A 27,899-nucleotide genomic window follows, 5' to 3' on the forward strand; every position below is an offset into this window, starting at 1 on the left:
AATCCACTCATTGCTGCTACTATATGCCAGATAACACGTATCTTTACGTATCTGATTGACGACTAGCCTTAATCGAAAGTTCTCTCTCGTTAGCGGGAGGGGTAATTAACTATAGGGGCTTGCGCCTATAGGAAACCAGAACTCAGATCATAAAGTCCTCGCAAAATGAGGGCGAAATCTTTGGGTAGTGTCTTATCTACAAACCCATCTGCCTTCCAAAATTTACCTCGGAACTTATTCAGTTAAAACTCCCTCGCCGAATAAAAAGAAAAGCGAGCGGAGGCCGGAGCCGAATTTTCGGGGCCCACAATAGGAGTGCTTTGGGCCGGCTCGCAAGCCCTTTATGTTATTGAAAGGATAGTGTATGACACAAAAATTGTAAAGCCCAGCCAACAACAAGCTCTACCTGCCCTTCAGTTACATCAAATCTTCATGTTATAAGTAGAAATCTCGACAATACAATTAAAGTATCCCATAACCTGCATGACTCCATCTGTAAAAGCAGCAATACCAACAAATATTAGACAAGTTCCTTAACTCAATGACAACGTTGCATTATTAAAAGGACCAATTCTATTGTTAAAAGGAGAAGCATGTACAAACGCATTAGTTCCTTGCATGGTTTAAAAAATCTAGCAAAGAAAGATTGCTTTTTTCAGGAGCCCGCCTATTGTGATTTCACGTCTCGCGCGGGGCCCAATTGAAAGTTGTTGTGGATTCAAGGCATGTCTCGAATTGAGGTGCACATTGAGCCTCTCTATCTCAAATGAGGTTTATGCCTTTTTTAAATGAGGCGTACACCTCAAGGCAATTTGAGACGACATCTCATTCAGCTTAAATTTAATAAAAATTTTTATTACCTTTTATTATTATTAATGTACATTTCATTATATTATACAAAGATAATGAATGTGTTGGCTATAGGATGAATGAATAAGTTGGTTACGTAATGTTTAATAAAAAATTGAAAGATAGACAACTCAAATTATAGAGGAAAATAACCGATGATAATGAAATGGATCATTTGGTTGTTGATGATATACTATTTGATGATGAATGGATAATACTAAATAGTGAAAGAATTGAAATTGAAGATAGAGGAGCAACCTTTAATGATGAAAATAATAAATATGTCAATGCTAGTATTAAAATGACTATTGAATTGGTAATAATTTCTACTTCATAATTATTTAAAAGAAAGCAAAGTGGGGTTGGAGCTTAAAAGAAAATCAAATGGTGGTTTAAATATAATGGATTGCTTTATTGTATTATTACTTTCTATTATATTGAATCCAATGTTAACTGATATAAGGAGTAAATAAAATATTGTAATTGGAGAAGTTTTGAAGATGACAATGAATAGAATTCAAGGATGATATAATTATTATATATAAGGTCCATTATGAAGAATATGAAAGTAAGGATGAGGCCACTGTAGATCCTGATCCTCTTGGCGTATTTAAGTCCAAGTTAGTGTTTATCTTGAATGTACTTTTAAACTTTTATTTTATAATAGCATTTAATATTGAGACTTGTAGTTTGTATCTTTATGATGACGAATCAATTTAATATGTTGATGGTTTATTTTATTCTTTTCATTTTTATGAATTATTTGTAATTCTATGAGCTTTTATTTTGATCCGCCTCGAGCTTACGCTTTGATCCGCCTCGAGGCTCCTCTCCTCGTTATTGCAAAATACCATGATTCCCAATTTTACTTTTTTAAACCTTGGTTCCTTAATTCACTATCAATCTAAGAAGACTTTATGGTTATGACAATCTAAGTCAAATAAGCGGAGTACAAATTTATGTGAAAGGCAAACCAATTAAATTATAACCGTTAATGAAAAAGTTTGAAACGCTATGATGGGCTTGTTTAACAACCATATGTCTTTTGTTTTGTATAATAAAATTCGTTTGAAACCCAAGATTTAATTCATACAAATGCTAATTGCTTAATTCAATAAAATCATAAAATGTATGCTTGGGGAATGTCACTGTAGAAGTCATCTGATGTTTAATTCATGAAGATGTAGTGAATTTATAAAATATTTAATATATATACTCTCTCTTTTTTTTTTTTTTTTAAATTTCTATATTTATCTTTAGTTTCAACTTCAAATCTAGATTTTTTTTTTATTATTGTAAATTCAAATTCATTTATAAGAATCTTTGATAGATCATGCGTAGATCATGCGAGTTATCAAGTCATTTTGTGTTTTTTCCAAATCATTATTGGAAATAGACTTTTAAACCTCAAATTCTTCGACATTTTGATGGTTTGTAAGGTTATTGGAGCCTTGTATTAGAGATATAATTTTATGTGTGCACCGAGAGGCTGTATGAGTTTTCTTTTTACACTCATAACAAACAATCTCATTAGCGTATGTATCGATGTTTTTATCATTTTTAATGTCAGAATTTTTAATGGGTTTAACTTACATTGAATGGGGGATGGAAAATGATTGACTAAATAGACCCTAATGGACCTGTCCTTGTGGTGATAGACTGGTTCGCTGTGCTTCTACAGGAAATACATAACCACCTTTTCTTTTTTATGGCTTTATGATGAGGCTTTATCCATAGGTCTTAGTGGAAAGATTCATACATTTATCTTAATTTTTGGATGAAGAACATTCACAAATTTGATGTTGCTAGCCATATTATTTTTTTCAAATCACACCTAAAATTCAACTTTTTAAACTGATTTAAGAATTCATCAACCATTTTATCATCTTGCCTCAGCTTTATTAGTTGTTCAGTATTTTAGGCATGTACTAGGTAGGTAGGCATTTGACTTTTCATCTACCTATCAAGATATCTTAAGTTTTAATTGGACGATCAACAAATTAATTTATATCGTGCTGGGCTCAACTAAATTTTCATGATTTCCTTTTCTTTTCCTACAATGAAAGGAGCTTCTATAAATATAAAATATAGTAAGGGTTAAAATTGCTTATCAATTCTTTTTTTTTTAGTAAAGGGGTTGCTTTTTTATATAATTTTAATTTAAAATTGATTTCTTGTTTTCTAGGTTTAGGATTTTGGCTCAACTAATTTCATCAACCATTCTATGATGTATCGGTCATGCATTTTTATTAAATTTGTTGTTTCTATATTATATCCTATTCATGCAAATACACCTAAATATAATATAATAAGTTTTTGTTTTGAGTCAATTGCGAGCCTGCCCATTCTTATCTATAGGCTCAAATAGAATCGAAGATTGATTTGAGCCAAAAATTTTGCTTATGACTCAATTTGTTTGACTTAATTAGCTTGATTTTAAGTGAACAATTAATTTGACATGTGAGCAATCTTTTTTGACCTAAAGTCACAACTTATACTTATAACCTGTAAATGCAAAAAAGTATAATAATAATAATAAATGAAAGAAAAAATAATTAAATTTTCTCTCATATTTCTTGTTCTTTTCTCTCTTTCAAAAGAAAATAATATTTTTTGATGATTATAAGATATTTGCTCTTATTTGTGCATTAGGAGCATACTCCATTTTATACCTTTTATAATTTTTTTCCTAGATTGGAAAATGAAAGTTAACCAAAAGAGTGTTTTTTTACTTTGCCTGAATTTCAAATGTCCAGCTTGTAATTTTAAGGAGGAATATCTTTGTAATGATAAATATTATATTGAATCATAAAATTGAAATAATATGACAATATTTCTATATCTATGCTATTGATGTTCAAGTATATATTATGAGTAAAGGTAATAAGGCTAGCATTTTCAAAGCACTAAGCATTAAGTTCAATACAATGTAAAAATGTTCTTTCTTTATTTTAATACGCAAATTGTCAAGTGAATTGACAGTTTTACTAATTGGAGTACTCATAGGTTTATATTGTATGTACATATATTATTCTCAACATTTAATTAATCAAACTTAATCTACATTGACTAATAATTATTTAGCAAATACATTGGTAAATTTAATAGCAATAATTTTTAGCCAACAAAAAGCTAGGAAAACCAAAGATAGAAATAATAAAGTGATAAACGAATACCTAAAAATCAATAATATTCATGAGATTGAGAGACAAGCAAGAGACCTAGAGATATAGGCATCTTGAAGTGTGAGTGTGTGAAGATGAATTACCAAGAAGCATATAGAGGATACATTGATATTTACTTTTATGATCGCTTCTAATTTATTATGACGTCAACCATAGGGGACCCCATGACCTCTTTCTTGGTGCATATAATTTTGATATTCACGCTTTCAAAATAGTAATTTTCAAGGTCTCGATGCTTTCTACAATCCTTATGTTCTTTCCCGTTTATAAGGTTCTAATGAATCTCTAGAATCCATATGCTCTCTTGGACATTTTTGGTAACCTCAGAAGGTCGAGGAGGCGCACTCAGAAGGTCGAGGAGGCGCACTATGATTTCTACGATATTGTGTCCTAAGATTTGTGTTATTGAGCACTTGTTCTACGAAAAAGTTGAGGTGTTTGGAGGAGGTGAAGATCTTTTATGAGGTGGATTTTTATGTGGTCATTAGGCTAGGAAGGAATATCATGAGATGCTCTTGCCTTAAAATTTTCTAAGTTTATTCATTTAAAATCTAAAATTTGGCCATACATTTCATCCAACTTATCAATTTTTTGTTCAAATTTATAATCAAAATTCATATATTTCTTTTCACTAGTAGTCATCCTAATTACTGTCATATACCTTGTGTTTTAATTCATATGAGATGTTTAGACAACCCATAATATTCATATATTAGTATGCTAAAATTCATGTAGTTATGCTGATGCAAAGATAAGCATAAATAATGCTGTTAACAGACTAATCCTTCATTACATCTTAAAACTAATTACTAGCCTTTTTCAAGTGTATGCAAGATTTCAAATATAATATAAAATCACTTCATAATAGCATAAAGAATGTTCACTGGGGCTTATACTAATTTATATATTAATTACACACAATTTGGGTATCTTGCAACTCAAGTAAATAAAAATTTTAACTTACACTCTCAATTTGAGTATTTGACATCAAAGTGAATTGTGAGATGGTGTTTGTTAAAGCAAGGAACTATATGCGATAGTAAGCTTGAAGATTAAAAAAAGAAAAGTTCCTAATTAGTTATAGCAACCATACCCTATTACTGAGTAAGATCAACTCCAATTATGAATTAGTGTCTTTAAGAGGAGAATAGCTGATGTTCAAAGAAATATCAACAATTTTGAAGGAAGAAATATGTGTATCTTATCTTTATTTTATTTTGATCTCCTTTTTTAAATTGCCTTTTTTTTGAAAGATTGTTGGCGTTGTTTAAAGTATAATAAGGGGTTGTCCTGGGATACGTGCTTACGATAGGGTGGAATATGATGCTTTGGACTTTAAACCAAATCTAGTCATCAAGAGATGTGGAACCAGTTATGTGAGGTTTAATTACTTGTGAATTTAGATTAGATTGGTTAATTTGGGGAGGAATTTTAGGAATGATGTTGACAATTTGGGATTAAATATGAGATTTAACTTTCGTTTTAGATAATGATGGGTGTTGAAAAATTTTAGAGGATGAGGGATTTTAGGAGACACGGTGGTTGATAATTTGAATTTGAATTCTAATCTAAAATATTTACTTCAAGGATAAAAATTGAATAGTTTGTTGAGAAATTGGAGGGGTAGGTTATATAGGAAATGTGGTAGAGGAGAGAGGAGAGGTTATGGACAGGAGATCATTGAAAATTAAGATTTCTCAGTCCTTTGTTTAATAGAACTATAAAAGAAGGGGATCGATGGTGGTGTGATGGATATTTTCATGTAACGATGATGTGATGGATATTTAAAGATGATTTTCAATATTGTCTTCACTGGAGGAGAGAAAAAAATGCAGGAATCTTTATAATCAAGGGAAATAAATGCTGGAATGGGATAAAAACTAGTGCAAAAATAGCAGAAAGCTGACTATGAGCCCAAATTGACCCAAGGTATGCAACAAAATTGTAGATTTAATAGGAAATTAAAAGAAAAAAAACAATACTGAAATTCTTAATTCACAAAGTTTAGATGTCTAATCCTCATTGTATGTTGATTATTAGATCCACAAAGCAAAGAACTAGGAAGCTAAAATATGTGCGACTGGAGATTTTCATTCAAATCTTTTTAATTATTTTTTTTCCTTGAAGTATGATAGGCTATTTATAGAAGTAGCCTAAAATTTATAATCACCCCTAAGGACAATAATCTTTATCAAAGTAAGAGTAGCATAATTTCTTTTTCCAACTATATATCTAAAATAAAAATAAATAAAGAAATTAAACTTGATTAACACCAATGAGATGATAAAGGACATTATCAAAGCCATAGCTGTATGCTGGAAATAAAAATCTGAATGCAATGATGCATTTAGAACCTGAAGTCACGACATTTGTTCAAATGATTCTGTTGAAGGGTTTCAATATTTGAAGTAAGATTCCTTAAATTTTTAAGTACATTATATCTGAAGGACATCTGAGTACATTATATCTGAAGGACATCTGAGTACATGTGTGTTTTCATCTTGAAGGACATCTGAGTACTTTTTTTTTTTTTTTTAAACTTTTTTGTGTGTTTTCATCTTGCAGGACATCTGAGGCTTTCTCACCAATTTGCTTACCTCATTACAATTCTATGGCGTTCCTATATGCTTATGTTCATTATCTGGATGTGAGTCTCTAGCTCAGCTTCTCCATCTATGACTTTTGAGGTTGTATCTTCGTTTGAAATTATTTTGACTAATGTTCTTACACGGTTGCTGAAGTCTACATGGTTCTTTGTGTTATAGTTATACAGTACATTGAAAAAGGATGATGAAATTTCCATTCGTTTATAGGTTGATACATATTTGGCATTGCTTAGTACTAATTCAGAGGGCTTCTACCATCTAAAAGAGTGCAGGTGGGTTCTAGTTTGTATTAATAGACTAAGGATTTCTGTGCTGATGTCTGAAGCTGTTGCAAATTTGTGCAAATCAAACAAGCATATTGACCTTTTAAAAAATAATGTATTGAAAACTTGAAGAGGGAGAAACTTTTAGAAGATTACATTGAGATTCACATCTCCATTTTGCTTTAATAGAAGCTTCCTTTTTCCTCAATAGGATTCAGATTGAATCTGTGCTTGTTAAGTCGAACGTTCTCTGTGAAGTTCAGAAATCAATACTGGATGGTGGACTGCATGTTGAGGACCTTCCTGTTGATTCATCTCTTCGATCTGGTTTGCCATGTCCACATCCAAGCCAGGGCAGAGCTGGACCTTCGTCTATGTCTGACATTGGTGGGCCGGCAGGCCTTTGGCATTTCATTTATCGGAGTATCAATCTTGACCAATATGTTTCGTCAGAGTTTTCGTCACCCTTAAATAGTTCCAGACTACATAAAAGGTAATGTATTTGGAGTGCATATATTTGTTTTCTTGGACTTTGGACCTGGTGATTCATTCCTTTTCATATAACTACGTGTTGTTATGCTTGCTAGATTGTATAGGGCTTACCAGAAGCTGTATGTATCCATGCATGATAGACAAATTGGTCCACATAAAACTCAGTTCAGAAGAGATGAAAATTATGGTAAGACACTAACTTGTGATAAGGAGTCGATGCAGTTTTGTTGAAGAACAATTTTTTTCATCATGCTCTTAGAAAAAGTGTTATTTAAAAAACTTTTGTTGCTTTTCTTCTTGTACGCTTAAAATTATTTTGGAGTTTTTCATAGAAACAGGAACATAACTTTGATAGCGTCCTTTGTGTTGGACTTAGTTTTAGTAACATTGTAATCTGAATGGAAGGGCCGGTGCGTACATATTATAGTTGTCTTTTAACTTATGGTACTTGATGATTTGATTGTTGTTAATCTTTGCTTGTACTAATGAGTTACACATACGATATATCCCATGCGATGCAAGTATGTTTTTGGTCGATTTTTGGTATAAAATTACTACATATTGGTATTAATATATTTTCCCTTCTATTTGTACATTGCTAAGCACTTCTTGGCATAATAATAATGGGAACTTCTGCATTGTAATATAGCCGAGTACCATCGTTATTTTTTGTACTTTAGCACGATTACATAACTTAAGTGCTTTTGAACTTGATGAGATGAACAATAAGGAATATCTAAAATTCATCTTCTTATAGTTAACTTTCATATCACACTTACAATTGTTGGATTTAATCTTCATAGAATCCGAGTTTATGCCATTTAAATGCTTGGATAGGATGGAAAGCATTTGGACGATGTGCCCTGTAGTGTATATTTGTATGTCTTATCTATAGAGTATGAGAATAAGAGTAAGTTATGCTGCACAACATTAGAATTAGTTGTGAGTGAGAGATTCTCTCAGGATAATGCGATCAATCTTGAGAATGTGAAAGTTTTTTCTTTTAGGACAAGCTGTTAAAAGGAGAAAATTAAAAATTTGAAGTTATATTTAATATGGCTTGTATCAGATGACTAATTACACTAAAAAATTGTATAAAAATTCTAAGAGGGTTTAGAAATGGATCGCATAAGTAGAATTAATGGTTTTAAATATTTTTCTCATTTTTAGAATACATTTATTTTTTCTTATAACCTAAATAATTCCTTACTTCAGCATCAATTGTGCTTATATGAGATTTATTTTTATTCTCTCCTAGGACTTCTACAATTTTTTTTTGATGCAATTAATCATTTATATTAGCCATGTTTAAGTAGATTATGCTTAGTGATCTTATATAATTTATAGATCTTATTAAAGGACCCAGACCTCATAGTTAAAGGTCTTGTTTATCTAGATTCAAAGTTATGGTTGATCCACAACTCTAGATGATTTAATAATCCACTTTGCTTGAATGAGGTCCTTGAATTGGTTTTTTTTTTTTTATGGACTGCAAGGCATAATAGTTTTTATCAAGCTCTTTTGATAATCACATGTGTTCCACTATCCCCTACCAATTGGAAAATACGACGGTTAGTATTTAACATTTGCAACATATGCTTTGATGCAAATGATTATTTTAAAATCATTTAGTGCAATTGATAAAGTATATGAGATCAATGAAGTTTAATTGATTTAGCTATACAAAAGATTTATTAAGTAAATATTTAGGTCCACATTAGATGTTCATTTAAATTTTGAGAGTTATGAGAAGTATTTGAGCACTTTTGTTTATTTTGTTAAGTAAAATTCTTAAGGCTGTGAGGATGTTACATAATTGTAGAGGAAGTGTGTTTGCAGTAATTTAATGGAACTAATGAGCTGTTCAATAGTATTTTATTTATACAGGAATAAAACTTGTTAAGTTATAAACATAGTTAATAATGCATGATAGTGCGTGCTATGGTGCATAGCGTAATAAGGCACACTACCTGTAACATAACTTTGGGGTGACACAACTTCAAAATTGCATCTGCGGCGACATTTGGTGCATGGCACACGCCATTTTGTTATATTGATTATTGTTAAATACCTCGTATTTAATCTAATGGGTACTAACTAAATACCTAACTACTAAAATAAAATTATTTATGCCACAAAAAGCTACACAAATAAACCTTAATGCCTCAATTTCAAGTCGTCGTCCCTAGCCTTCGTCTCCTAGAAGTTATGTGAAAATATGTTGTGTTGTGAGCCCTCTACTCATAGAAGTTGCATAAAAACCTACTTTCGCATCTTTACTTTGATATCTAGATTTTAATTGTTTAAAACTTGAATACTTGTAATGGATTCGCATCTTTACTTTGATATCTAGATTTTAATTGTTTAAAACTTGAATACTTGTAATGGATGCAATTGATTAGTGGCTAGCATATGTTTCATATACACTCACTTTATGATTTTGTGATTAAAAAGTTCAGCTTTGCAGTAAATCTTGTTATGAATGTGATGAGGTTGCATTTGAACATGTAAACATTTTTAATATTGAAAATAACTCACTAAACTTCTACACATAAATACTTCTATTTATGTTATTTATGTAAATACGAAATTTTAATAGAGTAATTTTGATATACTTTGCACAACTCCATAACATAAAAATAAATAAGTTGGAGCATGATCACCTCAAGAATTTGTTGTTTTTGAAATAGTGCTTTGATATAATGCTATATCCATTATGACATTATTGAGTAGATTTCTCTAGATTAAATTGATGATTCAAATGAATGAATGATTGAAAAATTTAATGATGAGACTATTGAAGATGAGGAGTTTGTGTTTGTTATAAAAAATCTAATTTGGGGAGATGTAACTAAAACTAGTTATCCTTTTGAAAGGAGAAATGTTTGAAATTATTTAAAGGAAAAAGGAAAATGAAATAAGGACATACTTTACTTAGAGCCAAGATATTATTTGTTGAAGAAAATAAATTGACGAAAAAGATTTTCTCATAGCAAAAGAAGATGGTGGTGATAAAGCTCATTTTGCTTGTGATGATGATATCGATGAAGTGATGGCGAGGATTAATGACTAGATGTTTAGTTTAGCCTATATTCTTGTGAATTTGAAATAAATATTTCTTCATCTTGGATGGACTACATCTAATACATTTTCACACCTTATAAGTGACCATGAGTTTCATTTACTCTGTGTTGGATGAAGTATATCTTGTGTCATATACTTGCTTAACTTTTAAATTATTACTATATTATTCATTTTTATGTGATTTTGGCAACATTTTGTCGAGCCCTCAACAAATGTCCTTCAGCTTGAAATAAATATGTTATAACATGATTATTACCTTACATATCTACAAAGTATTCATATGTTTGTGAAAACTCATGATATATTATATATAAGAAGAGCTCATGATTATAACATTTTATTTTAAGTGCGGCGGTCAATAAAAGACTAACTTAATGGCATATAATGAAATTTATGTCTTATATGATTTTTTTTGTCCAAGTAATAAAAAGGAGAATATAACCTTTTTTTTAAAGAATACAATAAAAGAGAAAGGTTACAAACGAAGACCCCATATAGGGCCACATTAATAGCTTACAAGAAGAACAACAAAAAGCATAGAAAAGATTAATTTGATATGAATAAGAATCCAAAGACGCGGATTCAGACCAACTTCGGGTTGCCAGGGAGGGGCCATTCAAGAGAAAAGACAAAATCGAAAGTGAGAATCAACCAACATAGAGAACTGGCCACCCAGGTTGCCAACCAACTCTAGCCATCCATGATGCTTGCAGCATCGCTGCTTTCTCATCGTCCATATCATAACTGTTTGAACGGGTAACCAACAGACCACAAGGGCACCCCAACGGAGAAAACTAACAAGAGCAGCAACCCAAAAACTTATAAAAAATGCCAAGTAAACAAAAGCCATATGCTACCAACCAAATGACAACTCAAATAAACCAGAGGAGCAACACCATCAAGAAAATCATCAACGACCACGTCTGCCCCTGCCACGATACCTACCACGAGAGGCAACAGAGACAAGAGGTTTGTCACGCAACAAGTTAAAAGAGTTCCCAGGATCGCCATCCCCAATTGGTTCCAAAGAATCAGATTCCGAATTTGAATCAGACGAACCATGAAGCCAGTCCAGATGCACACGAGCTTCAATGCCGGAATTGTCCTTCACATTATACACTAAGCCTTGAGGATCAATTAAACTAACAGGTACATCCACAAAATTATTATTCATTAAACAATCATTAGGAGATGAGCTAGAGGCGCCAATGTCTTATATGATATGATTCTTTTGTATCTCCAATAAATTTGAATCAATTATTTTATTATTTATTATCCAATATTAAAAAAAATAAGAATCATTTAGGGGTATAAGTGAGTGAAATTGACTAGTGAGTCGGTTCGGGCTTGACTAGATAAATGGCTCATGAGCCGAGCTCGATGAACTAACGAGCCAAGATTGAGCAAGCCAGCCCCTACTGGACTTGTTAGCTCACGTGTCAGTTCGTTTAAAAAATAATAATATAAAATTTAAAATATATTAAAATTCAATATTTTAAGAATTAAATTGTTCAGCAAATTTAAAAAAGTATATTCATTTTTTATATTAAGCGATTCTTTATTTTTTAAAAATAATTTCTCATTATATTTATCATTTTATTATAATAATCGTTTAATCATAATCTTACATCCCTAGGATCATCATTTATAAAAATAAAATAAAATAGAATCAAATCGTACAAAATAGTAAGTCCTATTAACAAAATTAACAAAATAGAAGTTCATTAATAAAGGAACACGAGGTTTCTTATAAAGTTCACTAAAATCAAAAGTTAATGTTCATAAATTATAAGGTAATAATTGGTAACTCCGTTGATTCTCCTCTGCAACATTTACTAAGAACAGAATACTTGACGCATAGAAAGAAGCAAAAATCATCTGCTAGCTAGTGCTTGATCTTTTTTTTAATCTAATTTAGAACAAAAAATTAAACACTTCTTGCTCACCGAACTTCTTCACTCGAAGTCGTCTTCTTCTTCTTCAGATGAGCAGATTTGTAACATGCGAGGAACTTTAATGTTCAAAGAGTTCATCTGTCCTAGCAGAAATGAGTAGTAAGCGTTGTAGGTGGTCGGATTGATGTTGAGATTAAAGCACAATCCAAACAACAAATCAACCTCTAGCTCATTCATCATAGAAACACTAATCCCTCCCATGTTCGCAAAGTGTGGATTGACATTGTACCTATTCACCAACACAATTAAACAACTATTAGTTAATACTTCATTGAATGAGAAAGAAAGAGAAAACAGGGGAACACAAACCTTCCATCCATGAATTTGACAGAGGTGAGAACTGATGTGATGAGAAGGCGATGAACATTGAAGGAATCTAGTCTGACTGAGGGATTGAAATGAAGGAACCAGTCTATGTAAATGTTGCAAATTAAATAGCAACTTATACTGCAATCAATGTAAAAAAAGATGGCTTCAAGATCTGCAAATAGAGATCACCGGTTTAACTTGGCCGAAGAAAGCCTCCGCCGATTTTGGGAGGCGGCAATGCTGCTGCTGAGAGACCTTGAGCTCATCATTTTGGTTGACCGTGCGTTTGAAGAGCCGACAGAATGTTTATTATAAGAGGAAAGTTATTCTCAGGCTGAGCTACTGCCATTGTACCCGCCATTGCTGCAACTGGGGCTCTTCTTCTTCTTCTTCTGAAAATATTTGTTTTGTGGCTTATGAATTAAGGAGGAGGTGTGAGTTTGTTCTAGTTTATTATACCTTAAATAAGTATAAAAAAAGTTTTGATTTTTTGAGATAAATTAGGCAAGTGTATTGAAAAAAAAATATATCATCTTTCAATTCTTTTGATCGCCATATTTTGATTTTAGATATGCAGAATATTTTTTATGTTAAATAAAATATAATTTAGAAATAATATATTTTTCAAAATATTATTACTTTTTATATTAAGAAATAAAGATGAATATTCTGTATTTTATTGATCTACTGAATAACTTAAATCGAGTACACAGATTATCTAAGATTTAGTTTGGGATTATTTTTTAAATATTTTTGATAATTTGATTCAGTTATTTGATCGATATGATAAATTATGATTGTAATAATCATTAATAATATTAATCATTTTTTCAAATAAATATACAACTCAGCTGGACGATTGTTGAAGTCAATTATCAGACAGGACTTAAATTAGTTCGTGCAACGTGTAAGAGTAATTTTGACACAATCTTTCTTAATCTAACTGCCAGTGCATATGAGCCCAAGCTGAGTATTATCCTACAATAAGGGGGTGTTAATTGATTTGATTACATAATGATGTAAAATATTTTAAATGCTGGTATTTTAAAATTTTTGGTATTTGATTTGATGAAAAAAAAGCAAAGTAAAATAAAATAAATATAGTGTAAATCATTATAGTTTATTTTTAAGGTAAATAAACTATCTAAATTTTGAACGAGAATAATTTACACCATAAGTAAACTCGTTTGACCCCCATTAACTAAACTGACCACTTCCACTCGCCTTTAACCACCACTGCCAACCACGACTACCACCACCCGCCGTCGACATCATCTCCCACACTGTCATTCGTCATCATCTGTAAACTTTACACAACATTCTTTTATTTTAAAAAAATCACTCATTTGAATTTACTTTAAATACACTTTTCCAAACAACTCCAAATTTTTTTAACAATATTACTTTTAAATTATATTCTTTTTTTAACCAAACAAATAGAGGTTAAAAATAGTACAATAACTCATATGTCACAATCTATTTTTAGATAATTCAAAATCAAAATTAATGTATATGAAAAATACAACCAAGTAATATGAAATCCAAAGATTCCAAACAAGTTTTCTAAAATAAAATAATTGGATTTAGAAAGATATTCTTTAAAAAAAAAATCTTGAGAGCACGCAATTTATCATTAATATTATTTGAAGTCGGCGACCGAAATTATATAATTAAGGTCAAGAGCAGTTCTCGCACCACCCTCATTTATCAATCCAAAAATGTCTAATTTCTTAAGGAGAGTGGACGTCCGAGAGCTGCTCTTCAAGTCCTGAGAGCACCCTCATTTTTTAATCTTCTTGTATGCGGACATGAAGCCTGGTAAATATGAGTGCTCTCAAGACTTGAAGAGCAGCTCTCGGATGTCCACTCTCCTTAAGAAATTAGGCATTTTTGGATTGATAAATGAGGGTAGTGCGAGAGTTGCTTTTGGCCTTAATTATATAGTTTCGGGCGCCGACTTCAAACAATATTAATGATAAATTGGGTGCTCTCAGGATTTTTTTGGAAAGAATATTTTTCAAAATCTGATTCTTTTATTTTAGGAAACTTGTTTGGAATCTTTGGATTGTATATTACTTCATTGTATTTTTCAGATACATTAATTTTGATTTTGAATTATCTAAAAATAGATTGTGACATATAAGTTACTGTACTATTTTTAGCCTCTATTTGTTTGGTTAAAAAAAGAATGTAATTTAAAAGGTATATTGTTAAAAAAATTTATTGGAGTTGTTTGGACAAGTGTATTTAAAGTAAATTCAAATGAGTGATTTTTTTTTTAAATAAAAGAATGTTGTGTAAAGTTTACAGATGATGGCGACCGGCAGTGTGGGAGATGATGCCGACTGCGGTGGTGGTGGTCGTGGTTGACAGTGGTGGTTAGAGGCGGGTGGAAGTGGTCGGTTTAATTGGTGGGGGTCAAACGAGTTTACTTGTGTAAATTATTCTCGTTCAAAATTAGAGAGTTTATTTACCTTAAAAATAAACTATAATAATTTACATTATATTTATTTTATTTTGTTTTTTTTTCATCAAATCAAATACCAAAAACTTTAAAATACTAGCATTTAAAATATTTTACATCATTATGTAATCAAATCAATTAACAGCCCCTTATTGTAGGATAATACTCAGCTTGGGCTCATATGCACTTGCAGTTAGATTAAGAAAGATCATGTTAAAATTATTCTTACACGTTGCACGAATTAATTTAAGTCCTGTCTGATAATTGGCTTCAATAATTGTCCAATTGAGTTGTATATTTATTTGAAAAAATGATTAATATTATTAATGATTATTACAATCATAATTTATCATATCGATCATATAACTGAATCAAATTATTTAAAAATTAATCTCAAACTAAATTTTAGATAATCTGTGTACTCGATTTAGGTTATTCAGTAGATCAAAAAAATATAGAATATTCATCTTTATTTCTTAATATAAAAATTAAAAATATTTTGAAAAATATATTGTTTCTAAATTATATTTTATTTAACATAAAAAATATTCTACATATCTAAAATCTAATATATAGCGGTCAAAAGAATTGAAAGACAATATATTTTTTTTCCAATACAATTGCCTAATTTATCTCCAAAAATCAAAGTTTGTTTTATACTTATTTTGGGTATAATAAACTAGAACAAACTCACACCTCCCCCTTAATTCATAAGCCACAAAGCAAATATTTTCAGAAGAAGAAGAAGAGCCTCAGTTGCAGCAATGACGAGTATAATGGCAGTGGCTCAGCCCGAGATTAATTTTCCTCTTATAATAAACATTATGTCGGCTCTCTTTAAACGCACGGTCAACCAAAATGATGAGCTCGAGGTCTCTCAGCAGCAGCATTGCCGCCTCCCACAAGCGGCGGAGGCTTTCTTCGGCCAAGTTAAACCGGCAATCTCTATTTTTGCAGATATCTTGAAGCCATCTTTTTGTACATTGATTACAGTATAAGTTGTTATTTAATTGCCTACATTTACATAGACCAGTTCCTTCATTTTAATCTCTCAGTCAGACTAGATTCCTTCATTGTCCATCGCCTTGTCATCACATCAGTTCTCATCTCTGTCAAATTCATGGATGGAAGGTTTGCGTTCCCCTGTTTTCTCTTTCTTTCTCATTCAATGAAGTATTAACTAATAGTTGTTTGATTGTGTTGATGAATAGGTACAATGTCAATCCACACTTTGCGAACGTGGGAGGGATTAGTGTTTTTGGGATGAATGAGCTAAATGTTGATTTGTTGTTTGTATTGTGCTTCAATCTCAACGTCAATTCGACTACCTATAGCGCTTACTGCTCATTTATGCTAGGACAGATGAACTCTTTGAACATTAAAGTTCCTCACATGTTACAAATCTGCTCATCTGAAGAAGAAGAAGACGACTCTGAGGGAAGAAGTTCGGTGAGCAAGAAGTGTCTAATTTTTTGTTTTAAATTAGATTAAAAAGAAGATCAAGTACTAGCTAGCAGATGATTTTTGTTTCTTTCTATGCGTCAAGTATTATGTTATTAGTAAATGTTGCAGAGGAGAATCAACGGAGTTACCGATTATTACCTTATAATTTAGGAACATTAACTTTTGGTTTTAGTGAACTTTGTAAGAAACCTCGTGTTCCTTTATTAATGAACTTCTATTTTATTAATTTTGTTAATGGGACTTTCTATTTTGTACGATTTGATTCTATTTTATTTTATTTTTATAAATGATGATCCTAGGGGTGTAAGATTATGATTAAACGATTATTGCAATAAAATGATAAATATAATGAGAAATTATTTTTAAAAAATAAAGAATCGCTTAATATAAAAAATGAATATACTTTTTCAAATTTGTTGAACAATTTAATGCTTAAAATATTAAATTCTAATATATTTTAAGTTTTATATTATTATTTTTTAAACGAACCGGCACGTGAGCTAACAAGTCCAGTAGGGGCTGGCTTGCTCAAGCTTGGCTCGTTAGTTCATTGAGCTCGACTCATGAGCCATTTATCTAGTCAAGCCCGGGCCGGCTCACTAGCCAATTTCACTCACTTATACTCCTAAATGTTTTTTTATTTTTTTTAATATTGGGTAATAAATGATAAAATACTTGATTTAAATTTATTGGAGATACAAAAGAATCATATCATATAAGACATTGGCACCTCTAGCTCATCTACTAATGATTATTTTATGAATAATAATTTTGTGAATGTACCTATTACTTTAATTGATCCTCAAGACTTCGTGTATAATGTGAAGGATAATTCTGGCATTGAATCTCGTGTGCATCTGGACTGGCTTCATGGTTCATCTGATTCTAATTCAGAATTTGATTCTTTGGAATCAATTGGGGATGGCGATCTTGGGAACTCTTTTAACTTGTTGTGTGACAAACCTCTTGTATCTGTTGCCTCTCGTGATAGGTCTTGTGGGAGGGCAGACGTGGTCGCTGATGGTTTTCTTGATGGTGTTGCTCCTCTGGTTTATTTGGCTGGCCATTTAGTTGGTAGCATATGGCTTTTGTTTACTTGGCGTTTTTGATCAGTTTTTGGGTTGTTGCTCTTGTCGGTTTTCTCCATTGGGGTGCCCTTGTAGCCTGTTGGTTTCTCGTTCAAACAGTTATGATATGGACGATGAGGAAGCAGCAATGCTGCAAGCGTCGTGGATGGCAGGGTTGGTTGACAACCTGGGTGGCCCGTTCTCCGTGTTGGTTGATTCTCACTTTCGATTTTGTTTTTTCCCTTGGATGGCCCCTCCCTGGCAACCCGAAGTTGGTCTGAGTCCGCGTCTTTGGATTCCTATTCATATCATATTGGTCTTTTCTATGCTTTTTGCTGTTCTTCTTGTAAGCTATTGATGTGGCCCTATGTGGGGTATTCGTTTGTAACCTTTCTCTTTTATTGTATTCTTTAAAAAAAAGGTTATATTCTCATTTTTATTACTTGGACAAAAAAAAATCATATAAGACATAGATTTCATTATATGCCATTAAGTTAAGTCTTTTATTGCCTGCCACACTTAAAATAAAATGTTATAATCATGAGCTCTTCTTGTATATAATATATCATGAGTTTTCACAAACATATAAATATTTTGTAGATATGTAAGGTAATAATCATGTTATAACATATTTATTTCAAGATGAAATATTTGTGGATTGGTAGTAATTTCATAAGTTGTTGAGCCCTCAACAAATGTCCCTTCAGTTCTCCCAAGATCCTGTTTCTGTCCTCCAAGTACTGTTCAACCAAAGCCATTGGTGTGCTGCCTTGCCCGTAGTATATCAAGTGGGGCGGATCTCTCCCATATAACACTTTTAATGGTGTAGTCTTGGTCGTCAAATGATAGAAAGTGTTATATCAATACTCTGCCCAAGCCAACCATTTTTCCCATAACTTTGGTATATATGATGTAAAGCTCCGCAGATAAGTCTCCACACTTTGATTGACCACCTATGTTTCTCCATCCGTCTAAGGGTGATAAGAAGTGCTCCTTTTTAGAACGGTCCCCTGCATCTTGAACAATTCCTTCTAGAACTGGCTCAAAAAAATCTTGTCACGATCCAATACAATTGATTCTGAAATCCCATATAGTCTCACTACCTCCCTCATGAAGACTGTGGCTATTATTACTATAGTATAGGGATGGAGAAGAGGAATGAAATGTCCATAGTTACTCAACCGATCTAATACTATAAGTATTGTATTGTATCATTCTAACATTGGCAGCCCTTCAATGAAGTCCTTGGTCACTTCCTCCCACACTTTTTTCTGTAGAGTTAACAGCTGGAGAAGCCCTCCTAGAGACATAGTTAAATGCTTGTGTCTCTAGCATATATCACAGCTAGCCACCATCTTCTCGACATCCTTTTGCATACCCTACCAATATAACTCTGTAGAGAGCCGGCGATCTGTCTGTTTGACCCTTGAATGCCCCCCAATGGCCGTCCCATGAAACTCCTGACACAAGTTGGGAATGTAAGAAGAGGTCTTGGGAAGTACGAACCGCCCCTCTTGAAGCAACTTCTATCCCACCACTGAATCCCGGATGGATGTCCTTATTTTCTGCTAGCTCCTCACAAATTTTTCTCAACCCTGCATAATGTTCGCTTTCTCTCCTCAGTGCTTCCCAATTAACCACCCAAGGCACAAACAATGCCATCATTTGTGGTTCCTCTATGCACCTAGATAAACCATTTGTTGCCTTATTTTCAACTCCAGGCCGATATTGAATCTCGAAGTTATAGCCCAATAACATAGAAAGCCACCTTTGATGCTTTTGAAACTCCTCTGGTCAATTTTGATGACGAAATGTCTTCCCAATAAGTAAGGTCGTCATTTCTGAATGGCCAACATGATTTCCATCAGCTCCCTCTTATAGACCAACTTGAGCCTTGCCCTGGACGCCAACGCTTGACTGAAATAAGCCATCGGTCTCTGGTTCTGCATGAGTACAGCTCCTAACCAAAAACCCGTGACATCTGTCTCAACTATAAAGGGCTGGCTAAAATCTATAAGTGATAATACTTGCACGCTAATCATAGGCTCATAGCCTTCCTCAACTCCTCAAAGGCTTGGGTGGCTACCTCTCCCCACTTGAAATTGTTCTTCTTGAGTTGCTCCGTCAACGGCCTTGCTATGGAACTATATCCTATTACAAATTTTTTATAGTAGCCTGTTAGACCCAAGAACCTTTTCAGTTCATTTAAGTTCATGGGTATCGGCCATCTGTGCATGACCTTAGTCTTAGTTTGGTCAGTTGCCACTCCATATACCACATGCCCTAGATACTCCACTCCTGGTTGGGTGAAAGAACACTTCTTCTTATTGACAAACAAAAATTTCTCTCTTAAGGTAGACAACACAACTCTAAAATACTCCAAGTGTTCCTCCTCAGACTTGTTGTATATCAATATGTCGTTAAAAAATACCAGCACAAACCTTTGCAAGTAGGGTGGGAATACCCTATTCATTAGGGACTGAAGAGTGGTTGGTGCGTTAGTGACGCCAAACGACATCACCAAGAACTCATAGTGTCCCTTGTGCATGCGAAAATTTGCCTTTGGGTGTCTCCTGGTGGTATTCAGGTTTCAAGTTGATCTTGGAGAATATCACAGATCCAAGCAGCTCAACGATGTCTGATATGGGAAACTTGTCAGGTACTATTTCCTTGTTCAGGGCATGATAATCTACACAGAACCTCCTGCTCCCATATTTCCTTCTCACCAACAATACCGCACTAGAGAAATGACTCACACTGGGCTTGATAATTTCAACTTCAAGCATCTTCTGAATCAGTTTTTCAATTTCATCTTTTTAGATCTGAGGATAGTAGTATGGCCGAACACTAACTGGGGAGACTGCTTCCTTCAGCACAATAGAGTGCTCATGTTCCCGTGGTGGTAGAAATCCCTGAGGAAGCTAAAATACTTCCCTAAATTGCTGCAGAAGGGGTTGGGCAATGTTTGGAATATCCTCCACATCTCCTGTCTCCCCTCCCTCCAAACTCGAGCTCTTCCAAAATTCCCTCTCCTTCCCTATGTAGGGCATGAACCAGGGTATTCAAAGAAACCATGGCTTTGGATAAGTTGGGGTCTCCCCTTATTACCACTTTTCTCCCCTTCACCTAGATTTCCATAACTAATGCCTTCTAGTTTATCTTGGTTTCTCGCAAGGTTTGTGGCCACTTCATTCCCATAATCAAATCCTTACTCCCCCAAGGAAAGAAAATTCTCCTTAATGTGGATCCACGAAAACTCCACAACCAAACCCTAACATATCCTTATGCTCTTCTCTACCTTTCTTGTGCCCATTATCACTCCGAAACATCCTGTGTCTACCAGCTCCAGTCCCAGTTTGTCTACCACCTAGTTTGATATGAAATTGTGGGTAGCCCCACTGTCCACCAGGATTGCCACTGCTTCTCCTCCTATATGTCCTGTCACATTCATAGTGTGAATTGGAGTGAATTCCACTATAGAGTTTAATGAGACTTCCGCTACCTCCAAGGGTACGGGTTCTTCTACATAGTTTAATGAGATTTCCGCTACCTCCAAGTGTATAGGTTCTTCTACAAAGTTTAATGAGACTTCTGCTACCTCTAAGTGTACGGGTTCTTCTTCCTCTTCCTTTTCTACTTCGTCTGCCTCCTCTTCATCACACACCAAGAGAACTTGCAAGGTATGTTTTTTAGACGTATGTCCTGGTGTAAATTTCTCATCGCACCTATAACATAATCCCTTGCCCTCCTGAAACTTGTACCTCTGCTTATGTGAGGCACTTGAAGTTACTATCTGAATGTATTCCAGTGTCCTCCTTGGGTGCTTCCCTGTGAAAAGACACCATCTGGATCCTCGGTGCCATGGTCGTGAAGGGATTTCTGTAGGCGCCTCCCATAATATTGCTTCTATTGACCCTTTCTCTTTGATGTTTCTTCTCCACCTTTTGTGCAAGTTCCATTATAGTCCTCAGTCTGTTAGGTCTCCATACTCTAAGCTCTGCCCATATGTCCTCCTTGAGGCCCTTCATGAAATTTCCCATCAAACCTTCTTCAGAAATCACCCTTAGTCTGCCTGATAATAGCTTAAATTTCTTTCGGTACTCCATGACTGTCCCCTCTTGAGATAAGGTATAATAGTGCTCGTGGAGGTCTCTTTCTCTGATCACTCAAAAACGTTCCAAAAACCCATCTTTAAATTCTCCCCATGAATGGAGTGGATACCTCGCCTCCCTCTACTAAAATCAAGCTAGGGCTTTGCCCTCCAAACATGGCCCCATTGCCATGAGCTTTTCCCCTTCTGTCAGCCCATTTATGACAAAGTATCTCTCCACCCGATACACCCATCCTTGAGCATCTTTTCCTTCAAAGACTGTAATCTTTAGCGTTCTCATCCTAGCATCTCCACCTTAGTTCCCTCTCCTATTGTTGTTTCCCCTTGTGCATCGTGGGTGGAAAACCCACCTTTCTTCCATTCGACCTCCATAGTGATTGGCCACCACACCATCTCCCCCCACAAAATTCCCTTCATGCTTCCCCTTCTTCTGAAGACCCTATTCCACCTTTCATCTGAGCCCTAAGAGGTGGTTCTTGGTGGAAGAAGCTCTCCTCATCAAACTCCTCCCTTTCAATCCCTTTTCCCTTAGTTGTCGTTAAGGGAATCCCGATCAATTCTTAATGAGGGTTAGTACTTTTAATAACTGATGAAGTTTTTGTTTGCTTAACATCTTCTCCACCCCGCCAAATCGGATTTCCATAGACGAAACCCTCTCTTCTTCCCCCACATTGGATTTGAATTGCCCCATCTTGCCTTTGAACATGTCAACCTTCTTTGCTGCCATTCCCGAATCTAGGCTCCAATTCATACGGAAAACAACAACAAAACAAAAATAGCGTCTATGGTCTTTAGGCTGAAAATTTCAGCAAGCAGGGAGAAAAAACGATGTAGAAATCAATGAGGACCAAGGTTTGGTCCCAGACACCGCACTGATACCAATTTGATACGCCTAGACATAAAAAACAGCCAACGAACCCCAATAAATTCAGTAAACAACATATTTTTTTTATTGATAACAAGGAAATAAGAACTAGCAAGATACAATGATCCTCTTTTAAGAGGAGGATCTTCTCTCACAAATCCTAGAGGCCATGATGATCCCTCACAAAAAGAAAACTATAGCAACTTCAAATCAAGTTTTGCATAAAAGAAAAAAAACTCTAAACTTGGACTTAAATAAGCTCTCCTATTCTTCCCTCTAAATCAGTCCCCTTTCCTAATTTATTTCTATCCTATTTGAATTTTAATTAGCAAATCTTTTCCTAATTGATCGCCTGCTAACATAATGAATTAGTGTCATGACCCGGCCCGGATGCTCGATTTAACGAGTTAGGAACTAAAAGTCGGATGGTAGGATCTAATCATTTTAGTTCAAAACAAAACAACATTAAAACATCAAATTCTCTTTCCCATTACTCAAAAGAGCCACTAACAAAAAATTTCTAAAAATACCTAACATTTATTTCAAATCATAAATTGTCTGTTACCAGTTGTATGTCGTCTTCTATAAACGAACTCTTCTCTTTCTGCCATTTCTAAATCTTTGGAGACTTATCTGAAATATTTAATTAGTGGAATGAGTTTACATAGTAAACTCAGTGGGTAACAATTAAAATAATTTGCATGCTTAATATACAATATATATATATATATATATATGCTTTTCATTTTCACTTTTCATTTCTTTTACATCTCTTGTTCATTTATATATACTTTCTTATCACATATACATTTTCTTTCACATATCCATACTTGTACAAACATTTACTTCGTATAATAGTTTCCAAAAATATATAAATCATAAGCTTTAAACAATTATATGCATGCTTCTTTCAAAACAAACTAGAAAATACAATAAAGAAAATTTCATAAATACCCACTTTATTTTCTCTTCCAATTTCGTCCAGTAATGAGAACTGTTCACAATAACATAATAATTTAATTAGTATTAAATCAAATTGAATTCCTTAACAATATTTAATTTCTTCTATATCATTACCTCACGATAGTTTTATCTTCCAGGAATTCTTGTTAAATCGAACTCCTAAAGCTTTCTATCTCTTCCTTCCTAAAATCTCTAAAATCAAATAATAAAATTTTCCTGAAAACTTGACTTACTAATAAAACTTAATAAGAATTTTATGATAGAATTTTACTCATGATATAAATTTACTTATAATGGGGATTTTCCAAATCTCCCAAAATCTCTCTTTCCCCCTTCAAAATTTCTTCTCCTCACTTCCAGTTGTCTTCCTAACCTTCAATTTAATGTCTCTAATAATTAGAGAAAGAATTAGAGAATAATGTATACAAAAACATTTAAAACAAACCTTTTTCCTATCTCCCTCGTCGTTCCTCTCGCTCGTTGAAACTTCTTCCAAATTTATCACTTCTTTAACGGTAGGAATGAAAAGGAGTTATTTAATCTTACCCTCCAACACAATTGTTTGCTAAAATTGGGAAAAACGAACTCACCGGAAGCTCTCGCGCACAATCCGCCCGCCTACCCTCTGTTTCGCAAAAATAAGTAGTACCAACCTCTGTTGGGGTTGCAACTCTTATTAGAAGGGGTTGGCCGGAACCAGCCACCCGAATCGGTTATTACAATTAGCTCCATGCTGGACCCCACCAAAGTAGTCGACTTCCCTCCCTCTTCTCCCGCCGAACCTTCCTGGGCCAGCTTCTGTTGGACCAGCCGATCCGACTCTTCTTTTCGGGCCTGCACCAAGCAGCCTGCTGCTGCTGTGGCTTCCGTTGTACCATTATCTTGTTTCATCTCTGTAATCTTATTTCTATAAATAAGGATTTTTAGCTTCTATTCGAACCACTGTTTCATTTGATGAATAGAATTATTATTGAAGCCAGTCATGAATGTTCTCTCTATGTTTGTTATGCATATGGAGTTTTCCTTATTATCTTTGCTTCTTTCCTTTTATGGTGTTGCCTCTTTCAAAGTGGCTGGTTAAACTAATAGAGTTTAAAAAAACTATATTAATATTAGCGAAGCAATTTGATTTTGTGCTAGTACGATCTACTATAAAGGCTATTTTTATGCCAAAAATAATTATTGGAAAAACATATAGAGCAACAAAATAATTTTTTTGTGTTATTTATCTATCTTGAAAAACATATGATTGTGCATTAAAAGAATTATTTAGTGGGATTAGGTAGGAAAAGCATGCCTAAAGCATGTTAAGTTATTAAACATATGTATGACTGACCATAAGTAATAGTAGTTGTATGACTTGTCGAAGAGTTTTAGTTCACTCTATAACCACACCGGCGATAAATATTGATAGATTAATATATTCTTAAGTGAAAAATTGAAATAACGGTGAAAATATATAGAAGATACAGACCTCAAGTTTTGTAAAATATAGATTGGGTGGATGATATTTGGATATGAAGTTGATAAGTATTACTCAATATTATTAGAAGACCTAGCATGGTATGTTTTATTTTCTTTTTTGAGGGAAAACATTATAGCATTAGGATCTGTTATGGAAGGACATTGATATAGATGAGATTGTAGATTTTAGAGTTAAAGTTGGGTGTTTAAAATGGATAGTGCCTCAATTATTCGTTGGAGTAATAGCAAATAACTTGGATATTATGCAAAAGAATATTGATATAAGTGGATCTTGATTTTTGTATTTGAAGTTGCATGGTTCAAAAAGAGTTGAATGTTAAGACTACTATACTTTAATACCATATAGATCTTAACGAGTAAAATTTTTAAATCATAATTAGACTGATATTTAAATGTTAGTGTTGTTACAAAAAATTTGTGACAATTATGCAGTGATTGAAATGAGAATGATGGGTTGGATGTTAGGATATAGAGTAAAAAGTGAACAGTTAGAGAGATAATGGGCGTGACATTTATTCCGTACAAAGTATTAGAAAATATATGGCAAAAATATCGATCCCTTAACTTTTTATGAATGACCAAAATAGTCCCTTATGATATAAAAATACTAATTTTGTCCTTTGACTATTCAAATAGGAATCAAATTAGTACTTTTGTGGGATCATTTAGGTACCTATTTAAAATTCAAGGAACTAAAATGAGACTTATAAGTAATTGGGGATCATTTTGATGCTTCGTAAGAGTCAGGAGACCATTTTGAGCTTTATCTTGAAAATTAATTTAGTCTGTTTGTGTATGCAAAAATAGAGACTTTTTAAAAAAATTGACTTTTTTTTAATGAAAAAATGATCATTTTTTACTAGATTGAAATGAGAATTTGACTCTAGAATAGGACACAATGAGGAAAAATGATTCATATAGCCAACCGTACGCAGTGGGATAAAAGCTTGCTATTGTTGGGTATGCACAATAAAGAGGGTAGAGATGCATCATGAAGGTAGGTAGCTAGAATTAATACCAAAATTAGAAAACATTGGATTTACCAAAATTAATATGGCTAGAAGTCATTCAAGTGAATAAAAAAAAAAAAATCTTTGATATATTTAGTGTCCCACGTAGCATAATGTATTTGAAAGGAGGATTCATAAAGGAAAATTTTAATTAGTTGAGATAAGGCTAATGCTTGCATGGTCAGTTTAACTACTTTAATTGGGGGCTTATGTCCTACGATGATGTAAACTCCTTGTGTTATAATATTTTAAAAGTTTCATCCAAGATATTTCTATTTTTTTTCTTTATTTTTTTGAGTTATTATGATGTTCTCGCACCTCATTATTACAAATGGAAATTCAAACATCATATTCATAATATAATTCTTATTTCTAGTATTTTTGTAATTGGCTTATGAGGAGTATTTTGAAAAATTGTTATTATTGCTCCTATTCGGTATTTTGGTTGTCATTTCTCTGTTTTGCACTCCTCGATTACCATTTCTCTATGCAACCAAGGGCACATTTGGTTGTTTGTGGATGAAATGATCTTTTAGAAGGTGATGATTTTGCTTTTTGGTATTTTGAGTGGAAAACTGAAAATTTCACTTGCGGATTTTAAAGTGCTTTTATAGTTGAATATTCATATTGATGTCTATTTATGTCCGACCATGACAAATGAAGCACTTTCACGTATGAGTTCTGCCTCGATCTCAATTTTTCATTGATTAGTTATTTTCTTTCTGTGGCAGTATTACTTTGTTGGATCACTCAAGATTTTGAACTTTATGCTGCTTTTGACCCTCTTGCTGACAAGGTTTGATCTTTACTATTCTCGAGTTGTGCTTATTTATTTTTTGAAAATTTCTTTGACTAGTTTAATAAGATGGGCATTGAAAATGAAGTTCAATTGATTTGAGCTCTCAGATAATGCATAGAGCAATGACTCTGTTGTGATGATATGTAGGCACTTGCAATAAAAACATGCAATCGGGTATGTCAATGGGTCAGGGATTTGGAAAACGAGATATTTCTTTTTGGAGGAAGCCCTTTCTCTTGGTGACATTATCCATTGTATGTATCTCTTAATCATGATTCTATATTTAATAAAATCATCCATTGCATTCATTTCCTTTACTTTGATTTTAATTAGCAAAAAACTGGACATTCATTCTTTGAGCTGTGTTTTAGGATGAACATTTGTAAAGATAGCCTTGTACATCATATGCAGTTACTAACGATGTACCATGTGACCATATTGATGGATTCCACATTTCTTCAGCATTATTACTGACAGGTTTATTTCCACAATGTGGGTAGCTTTATAAATCTTCTTTCGTCCTGTCTTGTTCCAAAGTTGCTTTTTTGTTTTTGATATCTGCTATCTGGTTGAGTCTTTATGGAAGTAACTTGGACTAATCTAGTAGCAAGTGAGCTCAAGTACCTGCGGGTTTCCAGCTCTCTTACAACCACACTTGATTGGAGACCATTGAACATATTCTTCAGCGACATAAAACCAGATCTGGCTGCATGAAATAAACTGTAAATACCCATAGATCTTCCTCAACTGTTTTTTAATTTAATCTTTGCACTTAATCTATGACACGATGTATGCCTTACAATAAACGATAATATGAAAATGCTGTATTTTTTGAGAATAGTTGAATGCTTTTAGAATAATAATGGAAGCATCAACGAAGCATCCATAGAGAGCATTGCCGGAGTTGTTAGCGGCGAGAGTCGGTGGA

General features: G+C 33.4%; 1 protein-coding gene across 10 annotated transcripts in view; it reads left to right on the top strand.

Moving 5' to 3' along the window:
* Window positions 1-27,899, top strand: part of LOC110107264 (vacuolar fusion protein MON1 homolog) — a 63,046-nt gene that overhangs the window by 33,295 nt on the left and 1,852 nt on the right. For 4 of the 10 annotated variants that reach the window (XM_028693735.1, XM_020837465.2, XM_028693731.1 and 1 more), the window contains exons 9-14: window positions 6,600-6,681; window positions 6,848-6,912; window positions 7,115-7,396; window positions 7,491-7,582; window positions 26,904-26,968; window positions 27,119-27,225. In XM_028693735.1, coding sequence (XP_028549568.1) covers window positions 6,600-6,681; window positions 6,848-6,912; window positions 7,115-7,396; window positions 7,491-7,582; window positions 26,904-26,968; window positions 27,119-27,214 — 682 coding nt within the window. In that variant the 3' untranslated portion in view covers window positions 27,215-27,225. Of the gene's footprint in view, window positions 1-6,599; window positions 6,682-6,847; window positions 6,913-7,114; window positions 7,397-7,490; window positions 7,583-26,903; window positions 26,969-27,118; window positions 27,694-27,899 lie in introns of those variants that run through there. The other 6 variants (XR_002304335.2, XR_003700302.1, XR_003700305.1 and 3 more) reach the window with 5 other exon arrangements.

Source organism: Dendrobium catenatum, unplaced genomic scaffold, assembly GCF_001605985.2.
Source record: "Dendrobium catenatum unplaced genomic scaffold, ASM160598v2 fragScaff_scaffold_43, whole genome shotgun sequence".
NCBI classification, from domain to species: Eukaryota; Viridiplantae; Streptophyta; class Magnoliopsida; order Asparagales; family Orchidaceae; genus Dendrobium; species Dendrobium catenatum.